Source organism: Thamnophis sirtalis, unplaced genomic scaffold (assembly GCF_051295495.1).
Source record: "Thamnophis sirtalis isolate CommonGarterSnake01/CBP01778 unplaced genomic scaffold, rThaSir2_p1.2 scaffold_2, whole genome shotgun sequence".
Classification (NCBI taxonomy): Eukaryota; Metazoa; Chordata; class Lepidosauria; order Squamata; family Natricidae; genus Thamnophis; species Thamnophis sirtalis.
The window spans coordinates 30,569,894-30,593,700 of NW_028261382.1; the positions used below are offsets into that span (position 1 = coordinate 30,569,894).

General features: G+C 44.9%; 1 protein-coding gene across 1 annotated transcript in view; it reads left to right on the top strand.

The window, feature by feature from the left end:
• The window catches only part of BRINP1 (BMP/retinoic acid inducible neural specific 1), a 96,818-nt gene that overhangs the window by 57,419 nt on the left and 15,592 nt on the right, over positions 1-23,807 (top strand). Inside the window, exons 3-5 of the mRNA XM_087704648.1 lie at positions 8,854-9,044; positions 18,196-18,365; positions 22,897-23,002. Of these exons, the coding sequence (XP_087560774.1) occupies positions 8,854-9,044; positions 18,196-18,365; positions 22,897-23,002 (467 nt within the window). The remainder of the gene's footprint in view (positions 1-8,853; positions 9,045-18,195; positions 18,366-22,896; positions 23,003-23,807) is intronic.

The window sequence follows — 23,807 nt, forward strand, 5'->3', positions numbered from 1 at the left end:
ATCTCTCGCCCGTTTCCTTCCCCCGGTTGTTCCGTGTGGTTTTAAGCCGTCGTCGGTCTTCCAGCAGAAGGTTTCCCCATCAGAAGTGGGTTTTTTGAGCTTCTCGATCTGTCAAAATAGACAGCTGCACGTTGATGGCAACATATTTGTTTATTGTTTATTTTTATTATCTTGCTGCGAGGGGGGGGCTCTTCTCCAAGAGACAAAGTTGCTTCCCGTTACTCAACAGAAATCAAAATGCTTCTGCCGAATGTTTTGGAACCATTGCGGAATCTGCCACCGGTTTCAAAATAGTTTTGGGGTTGGTTGTTTTGTTTTCCCCTTCCTTGTGCATTTCTCGTCTGGGTAATGTCGCTGCCATTTGAATCCTGAAGGATCTTCTGTGAAGCGGTTCTGAATAGAATGGCATGCCTGTCAGGGAAGTAAAGTAGAAAAAAATGAGATCTTCAACGAAATGTTGAACCAGAGACAGCTTTTAAACTTGATTTCTTAAATCGCCTATTCCTGTGAAAGAGGCTTCCGTTCCTTTGCCTCGTCGCGAGGATGTTTTGTTAGAGGTGGGGTTGATATTTTTATCAATAAAGGAGAATATTTGTAGCTCGGGGTTGAAATGATTTGGGGGGGTCCATGATGCTCTCTGAGCTTGGTTATATCACAACCAGGCTTCAACGCCTTAAAAGAAGGCCCTTGTTCCTCCTTCACCTTCTCGCTGGTATGACTTTTGTGGAGAGGTTTTTGGTGCTTTCTCAACTCGGTTGTTTTCCCGCAGATGTTTTGTCTCCCAAACTAGGTAACGTCATCTGTGCTAGAAGAGGATAGATTTTACAGAAAGGAGGAGGATTGTGAGGTGCTTGGAGCTCTCTGTACTTCATTGTTTTCTTCGGTTCCACCACAAATCCGCGGTAGACTAAAGCGCGCTCGACGAAAGCGCGTACGTGACATCATCACAGCGCGACGAAAACGGCCCGCTGTGAGCGGTAAATTTAAAATTAACTCAAAAACCTTACCCTAACCCCCCCAAACCTAACCCTAAACCTAACCCTAAGCCTAACCCTTAACCTAATCCTAAACCTAACCCTAAACCTAACCCTTAACCTAACGCTAAACCTAACCCTAACCCTTAACCTAACCCTAACCCTAAACCTAACCCTTACCTTTATGTGAATCGGCTTGCTTTAATTTTATTTTAATTTTAATTTATTTTTAATTTTATTTGTCGCGCTGCTGATGACGTCACGTACGCGCTTTGATCGGGCGGCGCTTTAGTGGACCGCGGTTTTGACGGGTCACGGTTTTCTTCTAGACATCTCATGACCCATCTAGGGAACATTATCAGTGCTAGGGAAGGTTGGTTGGAGGAGAAGGAGGAGGAAGAAAAAGTACTAGTTGTTGATATTTTTTGACCTTGGTTGTTTCCTTGCAGGCATATCATAACTCAGCTACATAACCTCTTCAGTGCTGGAAAGGAGATAACTAGGTTAACATCATCAATGCTAGAAGAAGCAGTGGAGGAGGAGGAGGAGGACTGTGGGGTCCTTGGTGCTCTCTGAGCTTGGCTGTTTCTTGGAAATGTTTCATTGCCCAACTAGGTAACATCATCAGTGCTAAAAGAGAGTGGGGCTTCCAGAGAGAAGGACAAAGCGGAGGAGCATTGTGGGGTCCTTGGTCTTCTCTGTGCTTGGTTATTTTCTTGTAGCCATCTCATGACCCAACTAGGTAACATCATCAGTGCTCCTAGCACTAGTACTACTCCTCATTTCAACCCTGCACGGCACATATTCCCCTTTATTTTCAGCTTAAAAAGTATACTATGACAATTGCTAGGGAGGAGCCTTCTTAACTCTTCCTCTCAACCAAACTATCTAAACTTTGCAAGGTTCCCTCTGGAATGCAGCCCCTTCCTTCTGGGAATCCAGGATACACTCCACCACAGCAATCTATCCAATCCCTACATTCCTTTCCTGAAGTGATTCTCAGGAACATTCGCTGGCTTGCAAAAGGACTCTGCATATGCTCAGAGTCGTTGGTGCTCTCTGAGCTTGGTGGTTTTCTTGCAGACATTTCATTACCCAACTAGGTAACATTATCAGTGCTAGAAGAGAATAGGGGTTACAAAGAGGAGGAGGAGGAGGAGGAGGAGGAGGAGGAGGAGGAGGAGGAGGAGGAGGAGGAGGACAATGACTGTGGGATCCTTGGTGCTCTCTGAGCTTAGTGGTTTTCTTCCAGACGTTTCATTACCCAACTAGGTAACATCATCAGTGCTAGAAGAGAATAGGAGTTACAAGGAGGAGGAGGAGGAGGAGAAGGAGGAGGAGGGGGAGAAGGAGGAGGAGGACAATGACTGTGGGATCCTTGGTGCTCTCTGAGCTTAGTGGTTTTCTTGCAGACGTTTCATTACCCAACTAGGTAACATCATCAGTGCTAGAAGAGAATAGGAGTTACAAGGAGGAGGAGGAGGAGAAAGAGGAGGAGTAGGGGGGAGGAGAAGGAGGAGGAGGAGGAGGGGGAGAAGGAGGAGGACAATGACTGTGGGACCCTTGGTGCTCTCTGAGCTTAGTGGTTTTCTTGCAGACGTTTCATTACCCAACGAGGTAACATCATCAGTGCTAGAAGAGAATAGGAGTTACAAGGAGGAGGAGGAAGAGAAAGAGGAGGCAGAGGGGGAGGAGAAGGAGGAGGAAGAAGAAGAGAAGAAGGAAGAAGAGGAGGAGGAAAAGGAGGAGGGGGAGGACTGTGGGATCCTTGGTGCTCTCGGAGCTTAGTGGTTTTCTTGCAGACGTTTCATTACCCAAGTAGGTAACATCATCAGTGCTAGAAGAGAATAGGAGTTACAAGGAGGAGGAGGAGGAGAAAGAGGAGGAGGAGGGGGAGGAGGAGGAGGAGGAGGAGGAGGGGGAGAAGGAGGAGGAGGACAATGACTGTGGGATCCTTGGTGCTCTCTGAGCTTAGTGGTTTTCTTGCAGACGTTTCATTACCCAGACCAGGTAATATCATCAGTGCTAGTAAGGAGTCCTCACTAAACTCAGAGAGCATCAAGGACCCTTCATTTCCACTCTAGGCTGCAAATGTTCTCCTTCATTGGTGACTTCTGTAGACCATATTTGAAGCAGCCCACCCCACCCTGCTCCGACGATATTCAATGCAGCAGATCAGAAGCTGACCCAGCAGCTAAGGGGGTGAACCTAGGAATAGGAAAACGTTAATGCGAGCACCTATGGAAAAAAAGGGCACCAGGTGGCAGATCAGGTGGAGGTGGCACAGAGCAGATGGTGTCCCTCAGGAGACCTTGAATAATAAGCCAGAGGAAGGAGAAAGGGCAACTGAAAAACATCCAAGGACTTTGTTGGTGGCAAAATCCTGGCTGAAGCTGAATCGTTCTACCTGCCTCCGAGGTGCCACCTGGTTTGCCTTTAATTTTTTTTATTTTGCTTGCCAATTCTGTTCTCTTTTCTGTGGCAATTTTCAGTCAGCCAAGTCAGGTGTCAGCCCTGCAATTATATTCCTTTTAGAATTTTGGCCTGCCACACTTTCTCTTATTTCATTATGCTGTTTCATTAGCATAGTTGATGGGAGGGGGGAATAGAAGGATTTGGATTGTGGAATGTATTGTTATCATTCTTTTCTAGAAGCTCAAGGTCATCTTTTGTCTCCGCACTTTTACACCTGACCGGAAGCAGCTGGGTGGAGACGCCAGCGTGGAAGAAGAAGATTGGACCATGTGATGGATTGTGGGTGTGGGGACAAGATCATGAACTTTTAACTGGGTGGAATTCTGATGTCATTTCCAGAATTGGGATTAACACAGATGTGCCCAAGATGTCTGATTTATTAAATTGGAACTTTAAGGATCATTTTGCCTTGGACTCTGATTTAATTCTACATGATACTTGGAACACTGACATTACCCCAATTCTGGAAATGACATCAGAATCCCACCCAGTTAAAAGTTCATGATCTTGTCCAACACCCACAATCCATCACATGGTCCAATCTTCTTCTTCCATGCTGGCGTCTCCACCCAGCTGCTTCTGGTCAGATGTAAAAGTACGGAGACAAAAGATGACCTTGAGCTTCTAGTAAAGAATGAAAACAATAACACATTCCACAATCCTACTTCTGTCTATTCCCCCCTCCCATCAACTATACTAATGAAACAGCATAATGAAATAAGAGAAAGTGTGGCAGGCCAAAATTCTAAAAGGAATATAATTGCAGGCCTGACATCAGGCTTGTCCCAAAGATGCTTTTTTCAAGAGGCAACTGGGTTTTCTTGTTTTTCCTTGAAGAGGTTTCACTTCTCACCCAAGAAGCTTCTTCAGCTCTGGCTGGCTTCCCTCCTGCACCAGAACTGAAGAAGATTCTTGGATGAGAAGTGAAACCTCTTCAAGAAAAAAAGCAGAAAGTCCCGTTGCCTCTTGAAAAGGTACCTTTGGGATAACCGTGACCTGGATCTCCACAGGCATTCAGTCCCAAAGGTGCTTTTTTCAAGAGGCAGCTGGGCCTTCTGGTTTTTCCTTGAAGAGGTTTCACTTCTCATGCAAGAAGCTTCTTCAGTTCTGGTGCAGGATGGAAGTCAGCCAGAACTGAAGAAGATTCTTGGATGAGAAGTGAAACCTCTTCAAGGCAACTGGACTTTCTGGTTTTTCCTTAAAGACATTTCGCTTCTCCTCCAAGAAGCTTCTTTGGTTGGGACTCCTTCATTCAGAGCTGAAGAAGCTTCTCGGGTGGGAGGGGAAATGCCTTCAAAGAAAAACAAAGAAAAGTCCAGTTGCCTCTTGAAAAAGCTCCTTTGGATCGGAGAACCATGACCTGGATGATTGAGAAACTCCAGAGACAATGAATCCTAAAAAAACCATCTTCCAGGGAAAACAAAATCCAGTCGCCTTTTGCAATTTTTTTTTCAAAAAGCATTCAGATTCAGATTAACAGAGTTGGAAGGGACCTTATAGGTCATCTAGTCCAATCCTCTCACTCAGGCAGGAGACCCTACACCATTACTGACAGATAGAAGTCTAGTCTCTTCTTGAAAGCTTCCAGTGATGAAGCTCCCACAACTTCTGTTCCATGGGTTGATTGTTCTCTCGATCAGAAAATTCCTCCTTATTTCCAGGTTGAATCTCTCCTTGGTCAGTTTCCATCCATTATTCCTTCTCTGGCCTTTGGGGGCTTTGAAAAATAGCTTGACCCCATCTCTCCTCTCTGGGGCAGCCCCTCAACTATTGGAAGCTGTTATCGTGTCTCCCCTGGTCCTTCTCTTCACTAGACATGTCCAGTTCCTGCAACCGTCCATCATATGTTTTGGTCTTGAGGCCTTTGTTCATATTAGATCAATTCATATTAACAGCGTTGGAAGGGACCTTATAGGTCATCTAGTCCAACCCTCCCACTCAAGCAGGAGACCCTACACCATTACTGACAGATAGAAGTCCAGTCTCTTCTTGAAAGCTTCCAGTGATGAAGCTCCCACAACTTCTGAAGGCAACTTCTGTTCCATGGGTTGGTGGAGTTCACTGTCAGGAAATCCCTCCTTATTTCCAGGTTGAATCTCTCCTTGATCAGTTTCCATCCATTGTTCCTTGTCTGGCCTTCAGGTGCTTTGGAAAATAGCTTGACCTCCTCCTCTCTGTGGTAGCCCCTTTGGCATATCCTTTTCTCTTGCTTTCCTAAACTCCTTCCCTTCTTCCCCCAGCTCTAGTGGCTTCCGCGCTGGGTTGGAGAAGATGGTTAGAAGCAAATCTATATCCAGAAGCTCTACCTGATGATTCCTTGCCCTGCGGTTTGAACCTTCTCAGCAATTTCCCACTATTCTTGCCTAGTGCTAATGAGCATCCGGATTGCCTCCGGGTGACTCCTTCCGTTATTTATTTTGGGGAGGGAGGGGGGAAATAATCTGTATTTCCTCCGCCTTGTGCTCATTAATCAACTCTGCCTTTGGGTGAAATAGATAGTTATCGCCTTTTTGCTCCATTTCAAAAGCAGGACAATTTCCTCTTCTTTTTTTTTTGCCTTCTTCTCCTTCTTATGAATGCCAAACATTCCCCCCGTGACTTAGTCCTAGAATCACAGCAAAATGGCTTTCTGTATTTTTCTCCCCCCTTCTTCTTTCTCCCCTCTGGCTCTTTTCCTTTGATCTGATGGAAAAGAATTTGCTATTGAGAAAAATTGTCTTTGTGTGTGTTTGTTTTTAAAAGGATGGAAATTGCTGAGTAAGTACGGATGTCCTGTCTGACCCTCACACAACCTTCTGTCTCATATTCTGCAGCTTTCTTGGCTACCAAATCTCCCAGTTCAGCCACAGGGTGGGTTGGGGGAGCTAGCCTCATGAACCCCTTTTCCAAAATAGGAGCAGTGGGAAGACGGGGTGGTGAGAGAGTGGGCTTGCTCAGAGAGCAACGAAGAAGAAGAAAAACACACACACCCTCCCACAATCTTCCAGGGAATAAAACGCAAGCTTGAAAGCTCTGATAAAATAAATTTGAATGTTGTCCTCTGGGAACGAATGTTCAAAGGAGAACAGGAAATGATTCCTTCCTCAAGGAAGCAACCCTCTAGCAGCTGTTCAACACCAGAAGCTTAGATTCACACTAGTCTTATTAACTAGGTTTATTTAAGCAAAAAAAAAAATGGGTTAAGTTGCATTATCTTGGAAGCTGGAGAAGATGCATATTTCAACTGCCCCATGTCTTGGGAAGTTTAAGGTGGACATTTGTTGATCTTCTTCTCCGAAGATGTCAGGAGATTCCTACATCCTTGGGAGGGGAAATCCAGCCATTTGTTATGGCTTGCCAGCAGCCAGCAGAGCTGGCAGACAAGTCAGACAGTGAGGAGGTTGGGGAGGAACATGGGCCAGTCCTGGAATCTGGGGAAGGTTCTGACGAGGGCTCTGTGTCAGAGGCAGAGATGGGGTCAGCACCGTCTGGCAGTTATCAGCTGCCTTCGGGGTCAGAGATCAGTGAGGCAGAAGAACAGCTGGAGCCTGTTCCCAGAGTATGCAAGCGCAGAGTTGACAGACAAAGGGAACAGCTAAGGAACAAGGGTCGACTTGGGAGTAAGGCCACAGGTGGATGGTGAATGGCCCCTCCCATTGGGAATAAAAGAGGAGCAAAAGGGGAGTGGAGTTTGCAGGAGACCATTAGTTCATTCCTGTATTCTGCATCTGAATGATATCAGCCTGGGCATTCTCCAAGCCTGATAAAGGTCGGTAATTGTGAACTAGCTTGAAAGACGGTGGGAGAGGAAAGACTTTGCTGGAGAGGAATTCACGGTCAATTCAATAAAAGGGGTTTATCGGGACGAGGACTCGGCTTCGTGCTGCGGGGGAAGCCTAGGTCAGGACACCATTCTCCTCTTTTTTCCCCCCTGGAAGTTCATTACATTTTGGGAAACGAGAGGACATTGTTTGATCAATAGGATCATTTGCTTGCGATTTGAAGAAATACAGGAGTTGGTTTTGCAGGGATGTTGTTACCGTGAACACCATGTGGGTTTCCCCTCTTATTTATGTCAGATCTGGTCCTCCTTTGTCACTTTTCTTCCTCCATCTTCCCTGAGTCTTTGCGCCACCTGGGATTGGGTCAAAGCTGGGGCTCAGGACTTCAGACAGGACCCCGGAGTTCTTTCTAAAGAAGATTTGGGTTAATGTCAGGGTTCCAAGGAACACCCCCAAACAAAAGAAGACTCCGAGACTTGAGATTCCTCAAGGTTCCGTTTTATTAGAGATGTCCTATTGGCACATCTGGGGAAACCCAAATCTGAAAGTTTCCAGGTTTTCCCCACCCAAAAGCAAGTCCAACTCCCTGCCCAGTACCCACAGGTCCATCACATGGTCCAATCAAGTACCATCCAAAACTGGAGGTGCCTCCCAGTCTAATCACAGCTGCAGGGAAAGGTGGCCTTGACTCTCTGAGAAAGGAATGTTATTTTGACTACATAACACTCATACTCTGTCTAATCCCCTCTCTCCCAGTTTCCCACAGTAGAAAATGTGGCAGGCCCATATGTAAAAGATGGCTTCCAGGTGTGACACTCTTTCCATCTCCTTGTCAGGCTACAGCCATCTTTTGACCTGCCACACTTTCTAATATTCTACTATGAGTTTTCTATGGTGGGAAAATGGGAGGGTGGGACTGTAAGGAGTGAGATGCTATGTAGTCATAACAACATTCTTTCTAGAAAGCCAAGGTCATCCTTTGTCTGCAGCTGACCGGAATTGGATGGGTGGACTCTGTCTTCATGGCAGTGGGAGATTGGACCATGGGATGGACTTGTGGATGTGGGGGCAAGATCTTGAACTTTCAACTGGGTGGGGAAAACCGGGAAGCTTTCAGATTTTACATGGCTCTCTTAATAAACTGGAACTTTGAGCAATACTTTGCCTTGGACTCTGATTTACTTTTGGATGCTATTTGGAACCCTGACATTACTCCTTTTCCATTCTGCTTCTCCCGTCTTCTCCTCCCTTTCATAGCAATAGCAATAGCAGTAGACTTATATACCGCTTCATAGGCCTTTCAGGCCTCTCTAAGCGGTTTACAGAGAGTCAGCATATTGCCCCCAACAATCTGGGTCCTCATTTTACCCACCTCGGAAGGATGGAAGGCTGAGTCAACCCTGAGCCGGTGAGATTTGAACCGCTGACCTGCTGATCTGCTGATCTAGCAGTAGCCTGCAGTGCTGCATTTAACCACTGCGCCACCTTTCATCTTTTCCCACAAAAAACCCCCAGAAGTAGAATGTTCAGAACATCTGGGGGAATGTTCCTTCTGTCCATCTCTTCCCTCCTGACCATCTCCTCGTTGACCCGCCTGGATTCAGAACCTCACCCCGTGTCTTTCTTGCTCTCTTGTGGTCCAGGGAGTTTGCCCGTTGGAAGGTGAGGAACACTGCCATTGAACGGAGGGATTTACTCCGGAACCCCGTCCCCTTGATGCCTGAATTCCAGAGAAGCGTACGCCTGCTGGGCAGGAGACCAACAACACAGCAGTTCATCGATACCATCATCAAAAAATACGGCACCCACATCCTCATCTCTGCCACTTTAGGAGGTAAGCAACGGTGGGCTCTGCTCCTCTTTCAGGGCTCGGGTGTGACGGGTGACTTTTCGACCTGGGTTCACTTTGACCTTTGTGTTAGAAATACAGGTAGTCCTCATGCCACAACTGCCTTGTCTAGTAGCAATAGCATTCAATAGCACTTAGACTTATATACCGCTTCACAGCCCTCTCTAAGCGGTGTACAGAGTCAGCCTCTTGCCCCCAACAATCTGGGTCCCTGTTTTAATAACTTTGGAAGGATGGGTCAGGATTGAACACCTGGCAGTGGGCAGAGTTTGCCTACAATACTGCATTCTGACCACCGTGCCACCATGGCAATGGAATGGAATAGAAAATTAGAATAGAATATGGAAAGGAAAATAATAGAATAGACTAGAGTAGAATAGAATAAAATATGGAAGGGAAAATAATAGAATAGAATAGAGTAGAATAGAATAGAATATGGAAAGAAAAATAATAGAATAGAATAGGATAGGATAGGATATGGAAGGGAAAATAATAGAGTAGAGTAGAGTAGAGTAGAGTAGAGTAGAGTAGAGTAGAGTAGAGTAGAGTAGAGTAGAGTAGAGTAGAGTAGAATAGAATATGGAAGGGAAAATAGACTAGAATAGAATAGAATATGGAATATGGAATTCCATATGACGGGTTGCAGCATCTTGTGATCCCATTTTATGACTAGCTGACATGCATTTGGACACTGGATTCACTTAACAACCATGTTACCAATTTAACAACGGCGGCAATTCACATAACATTTTATCTGGTGAAACGAGCCAAAAATTCACTTAACCCATTTCTCACTTAGCAACGTGACGCGGTGGCTGAGTGGCTAAGACGCTGAGCTTGTCGATCAGAAAAGGTCGGCAGTTTAGGCAGTTCGAATCCCTAGCGCCGCGTAACAGAGTGAGCTCCCGTTCCTTGTCCCAGCTTCTGCCAAACCTAGCAGTTCGAAAGCACATGAAAAAAGCACATCAAAAATGCAAGTAGAAAAATAGGAATCACCTTTGGTGGGAAGGGAACAGCATTCCATGCGCCTTTGGCATTGAGTCATGCCGGCCACATGACCATGGAGACATCTTTGGACAGCGCTGGCTCTTCAGCTTTGAAACGGAGATGAGCACCGCCCCCTAGAGTCAGGAATATGAGGGAACCTAGCAATGTAAAAGTTGTGATCAGTTTGGTTGCATGTTAGGATGGCCTCAGTACCTTCCTGATTAATGTATTTATTTATTAAACTTTCTCCAGTACCTTAAAAGCTTCCGCTATCGGTGAAACAGATTGAGGAATCTGTTACGGAAATATCTCCGAAGTCGTAACCCAAGAGGTTGACGGTTTGCCTAGTTTTAATTAATTTTCTACCAAATGAACTGCTTTTCCTTGGAAACATACCTTGTTAGTTTCTTGACCTGGTCTCCCTCTCTCCTCTATTTTTTAATATATATATATATATTCCAGACCACATCATTCAAAAGTCTGGTTTGGTCACACACCGTTGGTTGAAAAATGGAGTAGAAAGGGTAGAGCAGGAGAAGCTAATTGAAACGGGGTCAGTAAATCTGTTTCAACGGGTTCGGCAAATACATTTTGCCGTAGAAATAACATGAACCCAGATTACGGTTCATACATCACAGTCTCCCAAAGTTATTTGGGAGGAGGTGATTTTAACCCCCCGAGGATGGTGGCAAGAACAACAGAAGAGTACAGCATTTTTGTGGTCTCAAACATGGCTGGAAGTGAATGCATCTTAGCTCTCCTCGTCGATGGATTAATGCTGATTTTTTTCTTATTTTTCTCGGAGTGTTTGCAAGGAAACAGTCAAGCTCAGAGAGCACCAAGGAGCCCACAGTCCTTCTCCTCCCTCTCCTCCTCCTCCTTTGCAGCACTGAAGAGGTTACGTAGCTGGGTTATGAAATGTCTGCAAGGAAATAAGGTCAAAGAACACCAACAATCAGTACTTCCTCCTCCTCCTCCTCCTCCTCCTCCTCCTCCTCTAATTCTAATTGTTCTTCCTCCTCCTCCTCTTCTCCTTCTTTCTCTTCTTCCTCCTCCTCCTCATCTTCTAATTCTTCCTCCTCTTCCTCTTCTTCTAATTCTTCTTCCTCCTCTTATTCCTCTCCTCCTCCTCCTCCTCCTCCTCTTCTTCTTCCTCCTCCTGCTCTCCTCCTCCTCTTCTAATTCTAATTCTTCTTCCTCCTCCTCCTCTTCTCCTTCTTTCTCTTCTTCCTCCTCCTCCTCTTCTTCTAATTCTTCCTCCTCTTCCTCTTCTTCTAATTCTTCTTCCTCCTCTTCTTCCTCCTCTCCTCCTCCTCCTCTTCTTCTTCCTCCTCCTGCTCTCCTCCTCCTCCTCCTCTTCTAATTCTAATTCTTCTTCCTCCTCCTCTTCTTCTCCTTCTTTCTCTTCCTCCTCCTCCTCTTCTTCTAATTCCTCCTCCTCCTCCTCTTCTTCTTCCTCCCCTTCTTCCTCCTCCTCTTCTTCTTCTTCCTCCTCCTCCTCCTCCTCTTCTTCTTCTTCTTCTTCTTCTTCTTCTTCTTCTTCTTCTTCTTCTTCTTCTTCTTCTTCTTCTTCTTATTCTTATTCTTATTCTTATTCTTATTCCAATTCCTCCTCCTCTTCTTCTAATTCTAATTTTTCTTCCTCCTCCTTCTCTCAACCTCCCCTAGCACTGAACATGTTCCCCAAATGGGTCATGAGATGTCTACAAGAAAACAACCAAGCTCAGAGAGCTCCAAGGACCCCCCCAAAAGTTGCTTTAGTTCAGCAAATAAATGAGGAACAAGGGATCCCTTTTGTGTTTCAGGGTCTGGCAATTCCAGAACTCTATTCACAGTTTTACTTATTAAGATTGTGACGATGTACCTTCTTTAACTGTGAGTTAAATCCACAAAACGAGGCACCATTTTGAACAAAGGGGCAGAGGGGAGAGCGTTGAGATAGCGAGTCATAATTTGGGTTTTGTTTATCTCTCTTTTCATTCCTTCCCATCACCTGGGCTGGCTTGTCCCTGGCCTTTCCAAATCATGCTGACCTTTGGAACCATGAAATATATTTTTAATTTCGCCCGGGTCCGCTGGTAAATTATTCATCCTGTGCTTTTTTTCCCCTCCGCGCTCCTTCTTTTTACGACACTCCGCTTTAAAATATGCGCAGGCATGGAAGGGAGAGCGAGCGAGGACGCCTGATGCAGGGGGGGAAAGCTGCCAGGAGAATAATGCAGGAAGAAAAATTTCTCTTGACAGCAGTAAAAAGTGGAAGACGCTCCCCGAGAGCATGTATTGTTCATGAATGAGAGTGTTTTCCTGTCTCGGTCCCATCCCAGAGCCGCTCCAGCAGCCTCAACTCAAGAGACTCAGCTGATCTCAGAGACGAGACTTGCAAGGACGCCTTAAAATTAAGCACAAAAGTAACCCATTTGGAAATCATTGGCCGTTTGCTCAGCACCGGTGGGATCCTAGAATACCCCCGAGGACCATTTGTGGGAATCCAAAGGAAGTGATGATGATAATTCTCAGTGCATCAGACGCTCGAGCCTGTAAGGCAACTTGTTTATAGCAGGAGCTTCGCAGAAACGACAAAGCTGTTTAAGATGCTTTATTGGAAGCAGGAAGGAAGACATATATGTCTGTGGTGGTAGCTGCAGACCAAGCCAGCCCTCCTTCTTCCTTCTCTCTCTCTCCTTCTCTGTCTTTGCCTCTATCTCTGTATCTATCTACCTACCTCTGTATCTATCTATCTTCATCATTATCTATCTATCTATCTATCTATCTATCTATCTATCTATCTATCTATCTATCATCTATCTATCTATCTATCATTTATCTCTACAGTATCTTTCTCTCCATCTATCTACAATATCTGTATCTATCTATCTACAGTATCTCTGTCTCTCTGTCTCTGTCTCTCTCTGTCTGTCTCTCTCTCTCCAGTATATCTCTCTCCATCTACAATATCTGCATCTATCTACAGTATCTACCTGTCTGTCTCTATCTATCTCTCTAACTCTCTATCATATCATATCATATCATCCATCCATCCATCCATCCATCCATCCATCCATCCATCCATCCATCCATCCATCCATATCTATCATCTATCTGTCTGTCTGTCTGTCTGTCTGTCTGTCTATCTATCTCTACAGTATCTCTCTCTCCATCTATCTACAATATGTCTGTCTGTCTGTCTGTCTGTCTATCTATCTATCTATCTATCTATCTATCTATCTATCTATCTATCTACTATCTATCTATCTATCTATCTATCTATCTATCTATCTATCTAATCATCCATCCATATCTGTCTGTCTGTCTGTCTGTCTGTCTGTCTCTATCTATCTATCTATCTATCTATCTATCTATCTATCTATCTATCTATCTATCTATCTATCTAATCTATCTCTATCATATCATCCATCCATTCATCTCTCTCTCTCTCTCTCTTTCTTGCTCTCCATCTATCTACAATACCTGTATCTATCTACAATATCTGTCTGTCTGTCTGTCTGTCTGTCGGTCGGTCGGTCGGTCGGTCGGTCGGTCGGTCGGTCGGTCGGTCTGTCTATCTATCTATCATATCATCCATCCATCCATCCATCCATCCATCCATCCATCCATCCATCCATCCATCCATCCATCTCTAGTATCATTTATCTGTCTATCTATCTATCTATCTATCTATCTATCTATCTATCTATCTATCTATCTATCTATCTATCTATCTATCTATCTATCTATCTCTCCATCCATCCATCCATCCATCCATCCATCCATCCATCCATCCATCCATCCATGCATCTATCATTTATTTATGTGTAACTATCTGTTCTGTCTATCATTTATCTATCAACAGTCTCTCCCTCCCTCCCTCCCTCCCTCCCTCCCTCTCATCTGGACCCATTTTGATATTCACAGCAAAGATCTCTAAATCCTCCAATGCCTTCTTCCCAAGCCTTGTGTGATTTCTCCTACCACGTACCCCCAACTGTTCCTGCCATATAAATAGCAGCTAGTGAGAACGCTCTGCAAAGCTGCTCCTGGCCTCTCATGGAAGTGGGTTGAGCAATGGTGGCCGTGGCTTAAAGACAGGAAAACCCCAGTGGGGTTGGGAAGCCTCCTTTGCCGTGGCCCATCCAACCCTCTCAGTTTCATCCCACGGCCACTAAAAGGCCTCTCGGTTCTTAGTTACTATCTAAAGATACTACCCCATTCCTCCTGCTAATTCTGGAGGTTTGGAGAAGCATCTCGCGCAGAGCTAATTTGCATGGAATACCCCGAAGGCAAGATGACTTTGAATGTTTTAATAAATGAGAAATTAGGACTTAATAATGCAGTGAAAATCTATTAACCCTCCTTGATTGCTGTAGCTGGTTTTTTATTTCCAGGCAATGTTTTCGCTCATTCGACTCAAGTTGCTTTTTTGCAAATGGGTGTCGGGGAAAAGCGCCCGTCGTTTTAACACCCCGGTTCTCCACTGTTTAACTTTTCTCATTCGCACGGTTCCCAGCCTCCCCGTGATTCGTTGCCAAAAGCGAACATTTGGAACTCTCCCTTGGTACTCAAAGAGTTTTGGCGGAATTGTATTGAGAGTTTTAATTTTAGCTCGCAGGCTGGGCGTATCTTAACGCCGTTGCGGTAATGCGTGCCGTTATTAAATTGTCCATTCAAGCTGGGTTTTTGCCTGATTTGCACAGAAACAATAGCAGTAACATTAATCACATCGGCCTCCCTCTAGAGAAGTTGGTTGGCTGCCACCCCAATCATATTTAGGAAGGGTGTTAAAACAGGGAGATTCCAAGGAGCCTGTAATAAAGGGGAATCCTTATACCTCAGGGTTGCAATGAGGTGGTCCTTGGTGCTCTCTGAGCTTGGTGGTTTTCCTTGCAGATGTTTCATGACCCAGCTAGGTAACTTCATCAGTGCTACAAGGGAGTGGGGTCACTCACTTTTAATAGAGTAGAGTATGAAATAAACAATAAAATAGAAAAGAATATAGAAAGTAGAATACAATAGAATAGAATACAATAGAAAATGCAATGGAATATAGAAAATAGAATAGAATATAGAGAGTAGAGTAGAGTAGAGTAGAGTAGAGTAGAGTAGAGTAGAGTAGAGTAGAGTAGAGTAGAGTAGAGTAGAGTAGAGTAGAGTAGAGTAGAGTAGAGTAGAGTAACCGAACAGAACAGACAAAACAGAACAATAGAATAGAATAAAAAATGGAATGGAATGGAATATAGAAAATAGAATAGAATATAGAGAGTGGAGTAGAGTAGAATGGAGTGGTGTGGAGTGATGGAATGGAATATAGAAAATAGAATAGAATAGAAAAGAAAATGGAATGGAATGGAATATAGAAAATAGAATAGAATATAGAAAGTGGAGTGGAATGGAATGAAATAGAATAGAATAGGAGTAGAGTAGAATAGACAATGAAATAAAAAATAAAATAGAATAGAATAGAATAGAATATAGACTAGAATATAGAATGGAATAGAATATAGAAAATAGAATAGAAAAGAATATAGAGAATAGAGTAGGGTAAAGTAGAGGGGAAGAATAGAATAGAATAGAATAGAAATAGAATATAGAAAGTGGAACGAAGAATAGAATAGAATAGAATAGAGTAGAACAGAATAGAATAGAAAATGGAATGGAATATAGAAAATAGAATAGAATATAGAGAGTGGAGTGGAATGGAATGGAATAGAATAGAATAGGAGTAGAGTAGAATAGACAATGATATAAAGAATAAAATAGAATAGAATATAGAATGGAATGGAATGGAATAGAATAGAATAGAATATAGAATAGAATATAGAATGGAATAGAATAGAATATAGAAAATAGAATAGAAAAGAATATAGAGAATAGAGTAGGGTAAAGTAGAGTGGAAGAATAGAATAGAATAGAATATAGAAAGTGGAACAGAGAATAGAATAGAATAACAGAGTTGGAAGGGACCTTGGAGGTCTTCTAGTCTAACCCCCTGCCAGGCAGGAAACCCTACCCCACTTCATGGTCATGAGTCACTTTTTTTCAGTCCTGTCGTAAATGAACTGTTGTAAGTCGAGGACTACCTCTATGGGGAATTGCTCCCCCATGTGTATTATTATTATTTAATTTTTTTCTCTCTCTCTCTTTCTTTAATTTACAGTTGCCATGCTTAGTGTTTTTTATGGCTGAAACAATTCTGGAATATGTCATTATAGAATTATATTAAAAAAAATAAAAATAAAGGAAGAATAAAGCTATCTAATCGTGGCAGGAATAAAAGGGGAAAAAAAGTTTCATTCTCAGGTTGAAGTCCCTGTCGCCATGCCCTGGCGTGTGTGAGTGTGTGTGGTGTATCTACACACACACACACACACACACACACACACATACAAACTTGCTGAAATAGGGCAGCCTATTTCTCTCCTCTCCTCCCTCCCTCCTTCCCTCTCAATCTATCTATTGATTGTCCTACTTCTACAAGTATTTTAAAGGGGGAAATAAAAGCCCTCGCTTCTACCACTGCTAGGTTTGCAATTGCCGTTCCGTGTCACAAGCATGAAATTAATTATCCCCTAATGACCGGAGTGTTAGACCAACAGAAGATTTATTTTATTTTATTTTTTTACCCCCACGGTTTTTGGCACTGGCTGAAATGCCCTAATTGAACAACCTCGCTGAATCCGTTCCAAATGAATCCTATGAAAAATTACATTCGGCGCCTCTTGGGTTGGAAATGTCGAATGATCCCCTCCCTTTGAAAGAGGTCGCTCTTCGTGCTTACCTGCCCGTGGGTCGCCCCTTTATTTCTTCATTTTGGGGGTTTAACTTACGGCCGAGAGGTGCGAGGCAGAAGGGATGGAGAATGGAACAGAGCTGCAGGTGAGGGAGGGAGGGGGGAGACATGCGCCAAGGTATTTAAGCCTCTCGGCCTGATTTTTAGATTTGGCAATGCTTGTTAGCTTGGTTCTTGGAGGATGGAATGGATTTGAGGGGTTTCAAGGAAATATCATCACTTTGGCAGAGAAGATGCATCAGCCTTGAGGTCTTCTGGTGTGGAAAGTAAAAAAACTCTTGACATGACATTGAAGGGTAAAATGGCTGCAGCTCAAATCCAAACATTGATTGTATATTTGTTTTCATCTGCGTTGTGCCCCGCCAGCGGACAGGAGAGCTGGCAGCAGAGTCAGATAGGGAGGAGGTTGGGGAGGAGCCCCTGGAGGGCTCTGCGCCGGAGACAGAGATGGGGCCAGGGCCGTCTGGCAGTGATCAGGTGCCTATGGAGCTAGACAGCAGTGAGGCAGAGGAACAGCTGGAGCCTGTTCCCAGTGTGTGCATGCGCAGAACTGCCAGAAGAAAAGAACAGCTCAGAAATCAGGGTTGACTTGGGAGTAAAGCCACAGGTGGAAGGTGAATGGCCCCTCCCATAGGGAATAAAAGAGGAGTGAAAGGGGAGGGGGCTTTTGCAGGAAACAATTCAATGAGCCGAGGTGGCGCAGTGGTTAGGGTGCAGTACTGCAGGCCACTTCAGCTGACTGTTATCTGCAGTTCAGCGGTTCTAATCTCACCGGCTCAAGGTTGACTCAGCCTTCCATCCTTCCGAGGTGGGTGAAATGAGGACCCAGACTGTGGGGACGATATGCTGACTCTGTAAACCGCTTAGAGAGGGCTGAAAGGCCTATGAAGCGGTATATAAGTCTAACTGTTATTGCTATTGCTATTCGTTTGGCCGTTAGATTAGTTTCAGGAGTGTGAAGATCTGTCCATGAATCTCAGAAACTCTGTGCCCAGCCTTTCCTTGCACAGCATCTCATTGGGAAAATATTTACATGGCCAATTTCCAAGATAGATAAGGTCTGTGGTCATAAATACTCCTATGAAAAACTGTCTGCCAGGCCTTTGCTGAATGAGAATGAGAGGAATTCCACATTCGTTTAACAAAAGGGGTTTTGTCGGGACCAGGAATCTGCTTCGAGCTTTTTGGGGAAGCCTTGGTGAGAACAATCTGTTGGCACCAGCAGTAATTTGACTCTGATCTCCTCCCATCCTTCCTTCCTTTCTTTCTTTTCTTCCTTCTCTCCCTTGTTTCCCTCCATCCTTCCTTCCTTATCTTCCTTTCTGCCTCCTGTTTCCATCTCTTTTTTTTTTGGTGCCTCGCCAGGAGAGGAAGCGCTGACCATGTACATGGACAAAAACCGACTTGACCGGAAATCAGGCAATGCCACCCAAAGTGTTGAGTCCCTTCACCAGCTTGCCTCTTCGTATTTTGTGGACCGGGATGGAACCATGAGACGCCTCCACGAGATCCAGATCTCCACAGGAGCAATCAAGGTAGAGCTTCGTTTACAAACGTAGTTAGTTTGATTTGAGCAAAATGAGTGCGGGATCCTTCCCAGATCCTGGGGAAGGTTGATCTCCTTTTCTTTTTTCTTTTATTCAAATTTTGCTTCCACCACCCTGAACTTTCACCTTTTAATGACCCCCCCATAATCCCTTGTGGGATGAGGTCTGGGCAACAGAATGGAGCTAACAGAGTATTTACTGGCCAGATGCCCTTCCTGTTGCCAATGTGGAGTTTTGTCCAGCAGATATTTTTCGGAGTATAAAATTTTTCTCCAAAAAAAGAGGCTGAAAATCTGGATGCATCTTATACATTGAATACAGCATTTTTTGCTTCCCGAAACCCCGCCCCCTTCACCAAAATGGCCGTGCATAGCCTTTAGGAGCCTTGCAGAGTGCTCCTAGGGGTTGGGATGGCAGAAATAAGTGAAAAATGGGGCGCTTTGCGCTCAATTTTGCCCCCTCCAGCTCCCAGGAGTGCATTATAAGCCTCCTAAAGGCTATCCATGCCCCCACTTTTTTTTACAAAAAACAGGCTCATTTTCTCAAAAAATGGACCATTTTCTGTTCGTTTTTTGGGAGGCTCCAACCCCCCCACCCAGGAGCACTCTATAAGCCTCCTAAAGGCTATTCATGCCCTTTAAAAAAAAAACCACGGGCCATTTTTGGGAGGTCTGCAGAGTTCAAAAACTTTTTTTAAAAATTTGCCTCTTCAAAAGCTTGGTGCGTCTTATAAGATGGCATGTCTTATCCTCCGAAAAATACGGTACATATGTATGTATGTACATATGTGCCTTATACCTCGAAGAGTTTGTAATTTGTAAATATGCACGTGTCACAGGTATAAGAAAGATAACAGAATAATAGAGTTGGAAGAGACCTTAGAGGTCTTATAGTCCAACCATCTGCTCAAGCAAGAAATCCTATACTGGACAAAGGGTTGCCCAATCAGCTTTTTTTAAGGACCCCGTAATCCCTTGTTGGGTGGCGTCTCGACAACTGAATGGAGCTAGCAGAGTATTTACTGGCCAGATGCCTTTCTTGTCACCATTGCGGAGTTTTGTTCAGCAGATTATATTCTCTCATTATGCCCAGAAAGAGAAATATCTGCCTCTACCTAGGATCGAACTCATAGCTTCCTGCTTGTGAGGCGAGAGCTCCCCCTCTAGGCCACAGCACCACTCTTCCTCCACCCTGATGTCAGTGCCTAATTTGTCTCCCCTCGGCTCAACACCTACATAAAGTCTAGATGTTCTGGTTGAGCTTCTAAGTGGTCTTAGCAGAAAGCCTGAGAACATATTCTGAATTTTTTTTTTCTCCCGGAGGTGTGCCTGATAGTGTCCAAGTTGCAGGAATTGGGTATGGCTAGTCTAGAGGAAAAGAAGGGGTGACATGATAGCAGGAGTTCTGTATTTGAGGGGCTGCCCCAAAGACTAGGAGGTCAACTTCTTTTCCAAAGCACCAGAAGGCAAGGCAACAAGCTTTTTCAGTTCTTCAGAAGGCAACTGCATTTTCCTTGAAGACGGTTCACTTCTCACCCAAGAAGGTCCTTTGGTTCTGACTTCAGAACCTCCATCAGAACCTGAAGACGTTTCTTGGATGAGAAGCAAAACGTCTTTAAGGAAAAACAAAGCCCAGTTGCAAGAAGAAGAAGAAGAAGGAGGAGGAGGAGGAGGAGGAGGAGGAGGAGGAGGAGGAGGAGGAGGAGGAGGGGAGGAGGAGGAGGAGGAGGAGGAGGAGGAGGAGGAGGTGGTGGTGGTGGTAGTGGTGGTGGAGGGGGAGGAGGGGGAGGGGGAGGAGGAGGAGGAGGAGGAGAAGAAGAAGAAGAAGAAGAAGAAGAAGAAGAAGAAGAAGAAGAAGAAGAAAGAAGAGGAGGAGAAGGAGAAGGAGAAGAAAGAGGAGGAGGGGGAGGAAGAGGAGGAGGAGGAGGAGAAGAAAGAAGAGGAGGAGAAGGAGAAGAAAGAGGAGGAGGGGGAGAAGAAGAAGGAGGAGGAGAACCTGTTTCACTTCTCATCAGTTGAGAATTAAAGGCCTCCTTCATTCTTGACAATCCTTTTCTCCTGCAGACCTGCTCAGAAGTCAGCTAAGTGGCTTTCTGGCGTGTGAGTGAAGGGAAAGCACTGTGCACCTAGTCAAAACCCTCAGAAGTGCTTGGTAACACAGTTCACAGGATGGGATAATGGCCAGGGCAAAAGGTCCTTCGAGAGCTTCAAAGTAATCTTAGTTGCACTGGCAAAGAGGAGGGAAAACTATCTGGAGCTCCTTAGCAATTGACCTACAAAAGAGTGGATGGGAGAGAGTTTCCATAAAGGGTTGGCCTTTGTCATCATATCGGAGATCAGGATTTTTTATTTCTGAGCCCGAGAGCGCTTGAAGGTGCCAGAAAGGTGTGCTGAAAGCATCCGAGGTTTGGGAAGAGGGGAGTTGGGTGCATTTCGACGGTTGATGTGCAAGGTTTGAAAATAGACATGTCCCTTTGATCTACTTTCTACAAGTTATTCTGCTCAGAATGTACCTTTCCCAACTGCCTCAAAAAGCAGCACAATGATGGTTAGAAGCATGGTCGCAACTTCAATGCTTTCAGCCAAACTAGCACAAAATACAGGGGGAAATGGAGAGAGAAAGGCAGAGGGGGAGACAGGGGGGAGAGAGAGGAAAAGAGAAGAGAGGGAGAGAGACAGAGAGAAAGAAGAGAGAGCGCGGGAGAGAGAAGAGGGGGAAGAGAGAGAAGAGAGAAAGGAGAGAGCAAGAGAGAGAAGAGAGGGAGGGAGAAAAAGATAGAGGGAAAGGGGAGAGAGAGAAGAGAGAGAAAGAGGGGAAGAGAGAGGGAGAGAGAGGGGGGAGAGAGGGAGAGGGGAAGGGGAAGAGGGAAGAGAGAGAGAAGAGAGAGGGAGAGATGAGAGGGAGAAAGATGAAGAGGAGGAGGAGGAGGAGAGAGGGGGGGGGGTTAGAACTTATAGTCCACCGTTTATGGAGATTCTCAACCATCAAGATCATGGTTGCCCCAAAGGTGGTGAAGAACTGAAGAAGCTTCAGAGAAGAGTAGGGATAGCATAATAGCCATGTTGTCATATCTCAGGGGCTTCCACAAAGAAGAGGGAGTCAACCTATTCTCCAAACTACCAGAAGGGAGGAAAAAGAAACAAAAGATGGAAAATAATCAAGGACAGAAGCAACTCTGGAATTAGGAAATTATCTATCAGTGAGAACCATTAATCAGTGGAACGACTTGCCACAGGAAGTGTTGAGTGCCCCAACACTGGAGGTTTTTAAGAAGAGATTGGACAACCATTTGTCTGGAATGGTATTGAGTTTCCTGCATGAGCAGGAGTTGGACTAGAAGACCTCCAAGGTCCCTTCTAACTCTGTTATTCTGTTAAGAGTACACACACCTATCCCTTTTTAAGTCTGCAGCTAAGCCTTTTGATCTGTTGCCCACCTTCCAATCCACGCCTTGGCCTTCTTCTTGGGTTCTTGGTTCCGTTCTGTCCATGCTTTGACCGAAGTGTACAATGGGACTGTCGTGGCGCCCAGCAGCCAATGCAGCTGGCAGCAGAGTCGGGCAGTGAGGAGGTTGGGGAGGAACCTGGGCCTGTCCTGGAGCCTGGGGATGTCTCGGATGAGGGCTCTGTGTCAGAGGCAGAGAGGGGTCAGTGCTGTCTGACAGTTATCAGCTGCCTTCGGAGTCAGACATCAGTGAGGCAGAAGAACAGATGGAGCCTGTGCCCAGTATGCACAGGTGCAGAGTTTCCAGATGAAGGGAACAGCTAAGGAACAGGGGTCGACTTGGGAGTAAGGCCACAGGTGGACGATGAAGAGAAGCGAAAGGGGAATGGAGTTTGCAGGAGACCATTAGTTCACTTAATTGCTTCGTGACTCTCCGAGACTCCTGGCCAAGTTCTGCAGAGATCAGCCTGGCTGCTCTCCAAGCCAGAGAAGGTCCTTGACTGTAAATCCTCCCTTGAAAGATTTTGCAGGGTATGAATGAGCGGAATTCCCAGTCAATGAATAAAAGGGATTTTTTTTTTAAGTAAACTTCTTAATTTTATTTTATCAATTTCATATATACATTCACAATTATATGATCTCATAACTGTTATTAATAATATGTATTTATAACAATTTTCCCCTACTGTTAACAATATACTTGAAGATTGCTTTTTTAACATCCCATAGATCCATCTTATCTTACAACGGTCCTACTTCTTCTTCCCTCCCTCCCTCTTTCCTTCCCTCGTTTCTTCTCTCCTACTCCCCTTCCTTCCCTCCCTCCTTCCCCTTCTCTCCTTCCCTCCTTCCTTCCCTCCTTCCTTCCTTCCCTCCTTTCTTTTCTCCTTCTCTCCTTCCTTTCCCCCTTCCTTTCCTCCTTCCTTCCCCCCTATACTCTGGTTTCTCTTCAGATCATATAAATCTTTCGCCTTTTATTAAAAGGGATTTTTTGTCAGAACCAGGAAGCTCTCAGGAAGCCTCGGTCAGAACAGGGACATCTGCTATGATTTCTCTTTCTTTTGATGTTCTCCAGGTCACTGAAACGCGGACAGGTCCTCTGGGCTGCAACAGTTATGACAATCTGGACTCTGTGAGTTCAGTCCTTCTGCAAAGCACGGAGAGCAAACTCCATCTCCAAGGTAAGGGGGAAAAAGGGGAACCAAAGGCACAACTGCTCCACCAGAGTTGGTGGGAATGGTCTCTTCTTCACTCTCTTAACATCTCTGTCCTTTACAAGTTTCAAAGAACCGGATCCAGGTGAGATACGGGGGGCTTTATCTTTGGCTGGCATCTTTCTTTCATGTCTACTGAGATTCTCAAATCATCCAGGTCGCAATTATCCCACAGGTGCTTTTGCAAAAGGCAGCCAAGTTTTCTTGGTTTTTCTTCCCTTGAAAACATTTCGCTCCTCATCCCAGAAGCTTCTTCAATTCATGAATTTCTTGGATAAGAAGCAAAAAAAAATTCAAGGGAAATTTAAAAAAGGAAGTCCAGTTGCCTTTGGAGAAAGTTGTCCTGGGACATCATTGCTCTTGGATTTTGCTTGGTGTTTATTTACAATAAAGGAGAATATTTTTAGCTCATGGTTGAAATGAAGGGTCCCTGTGGCGCTCTCTGAGCTTGGTTGCCTTCCTGCAGAAAGAGAACAAACCCCACTCCCTTTTAGCACTGATGAAGTTACCTCGTTGGGTCATGAAACGTCGACAAGAAAGCCACCAAGCTTTCTCAGAGAGCATCAAGAAACCCACAGTCCTCCTCCTCTTCCTCCTTTTCTCCTCTTCCTCCCTTTCTCCTCCTCGCCCTTTTCTCCTCTTCCTCCATTCTGCAAACCCCACTCCCTTCTAGCACTGATGATGTTACCTAGTTGGGTAATGAAACATCTGTAAGAAAACAAGCAAGTTCAGAAAGCACCAAGAACCCCACAGTCCTTCTTCTCCTCCTTCC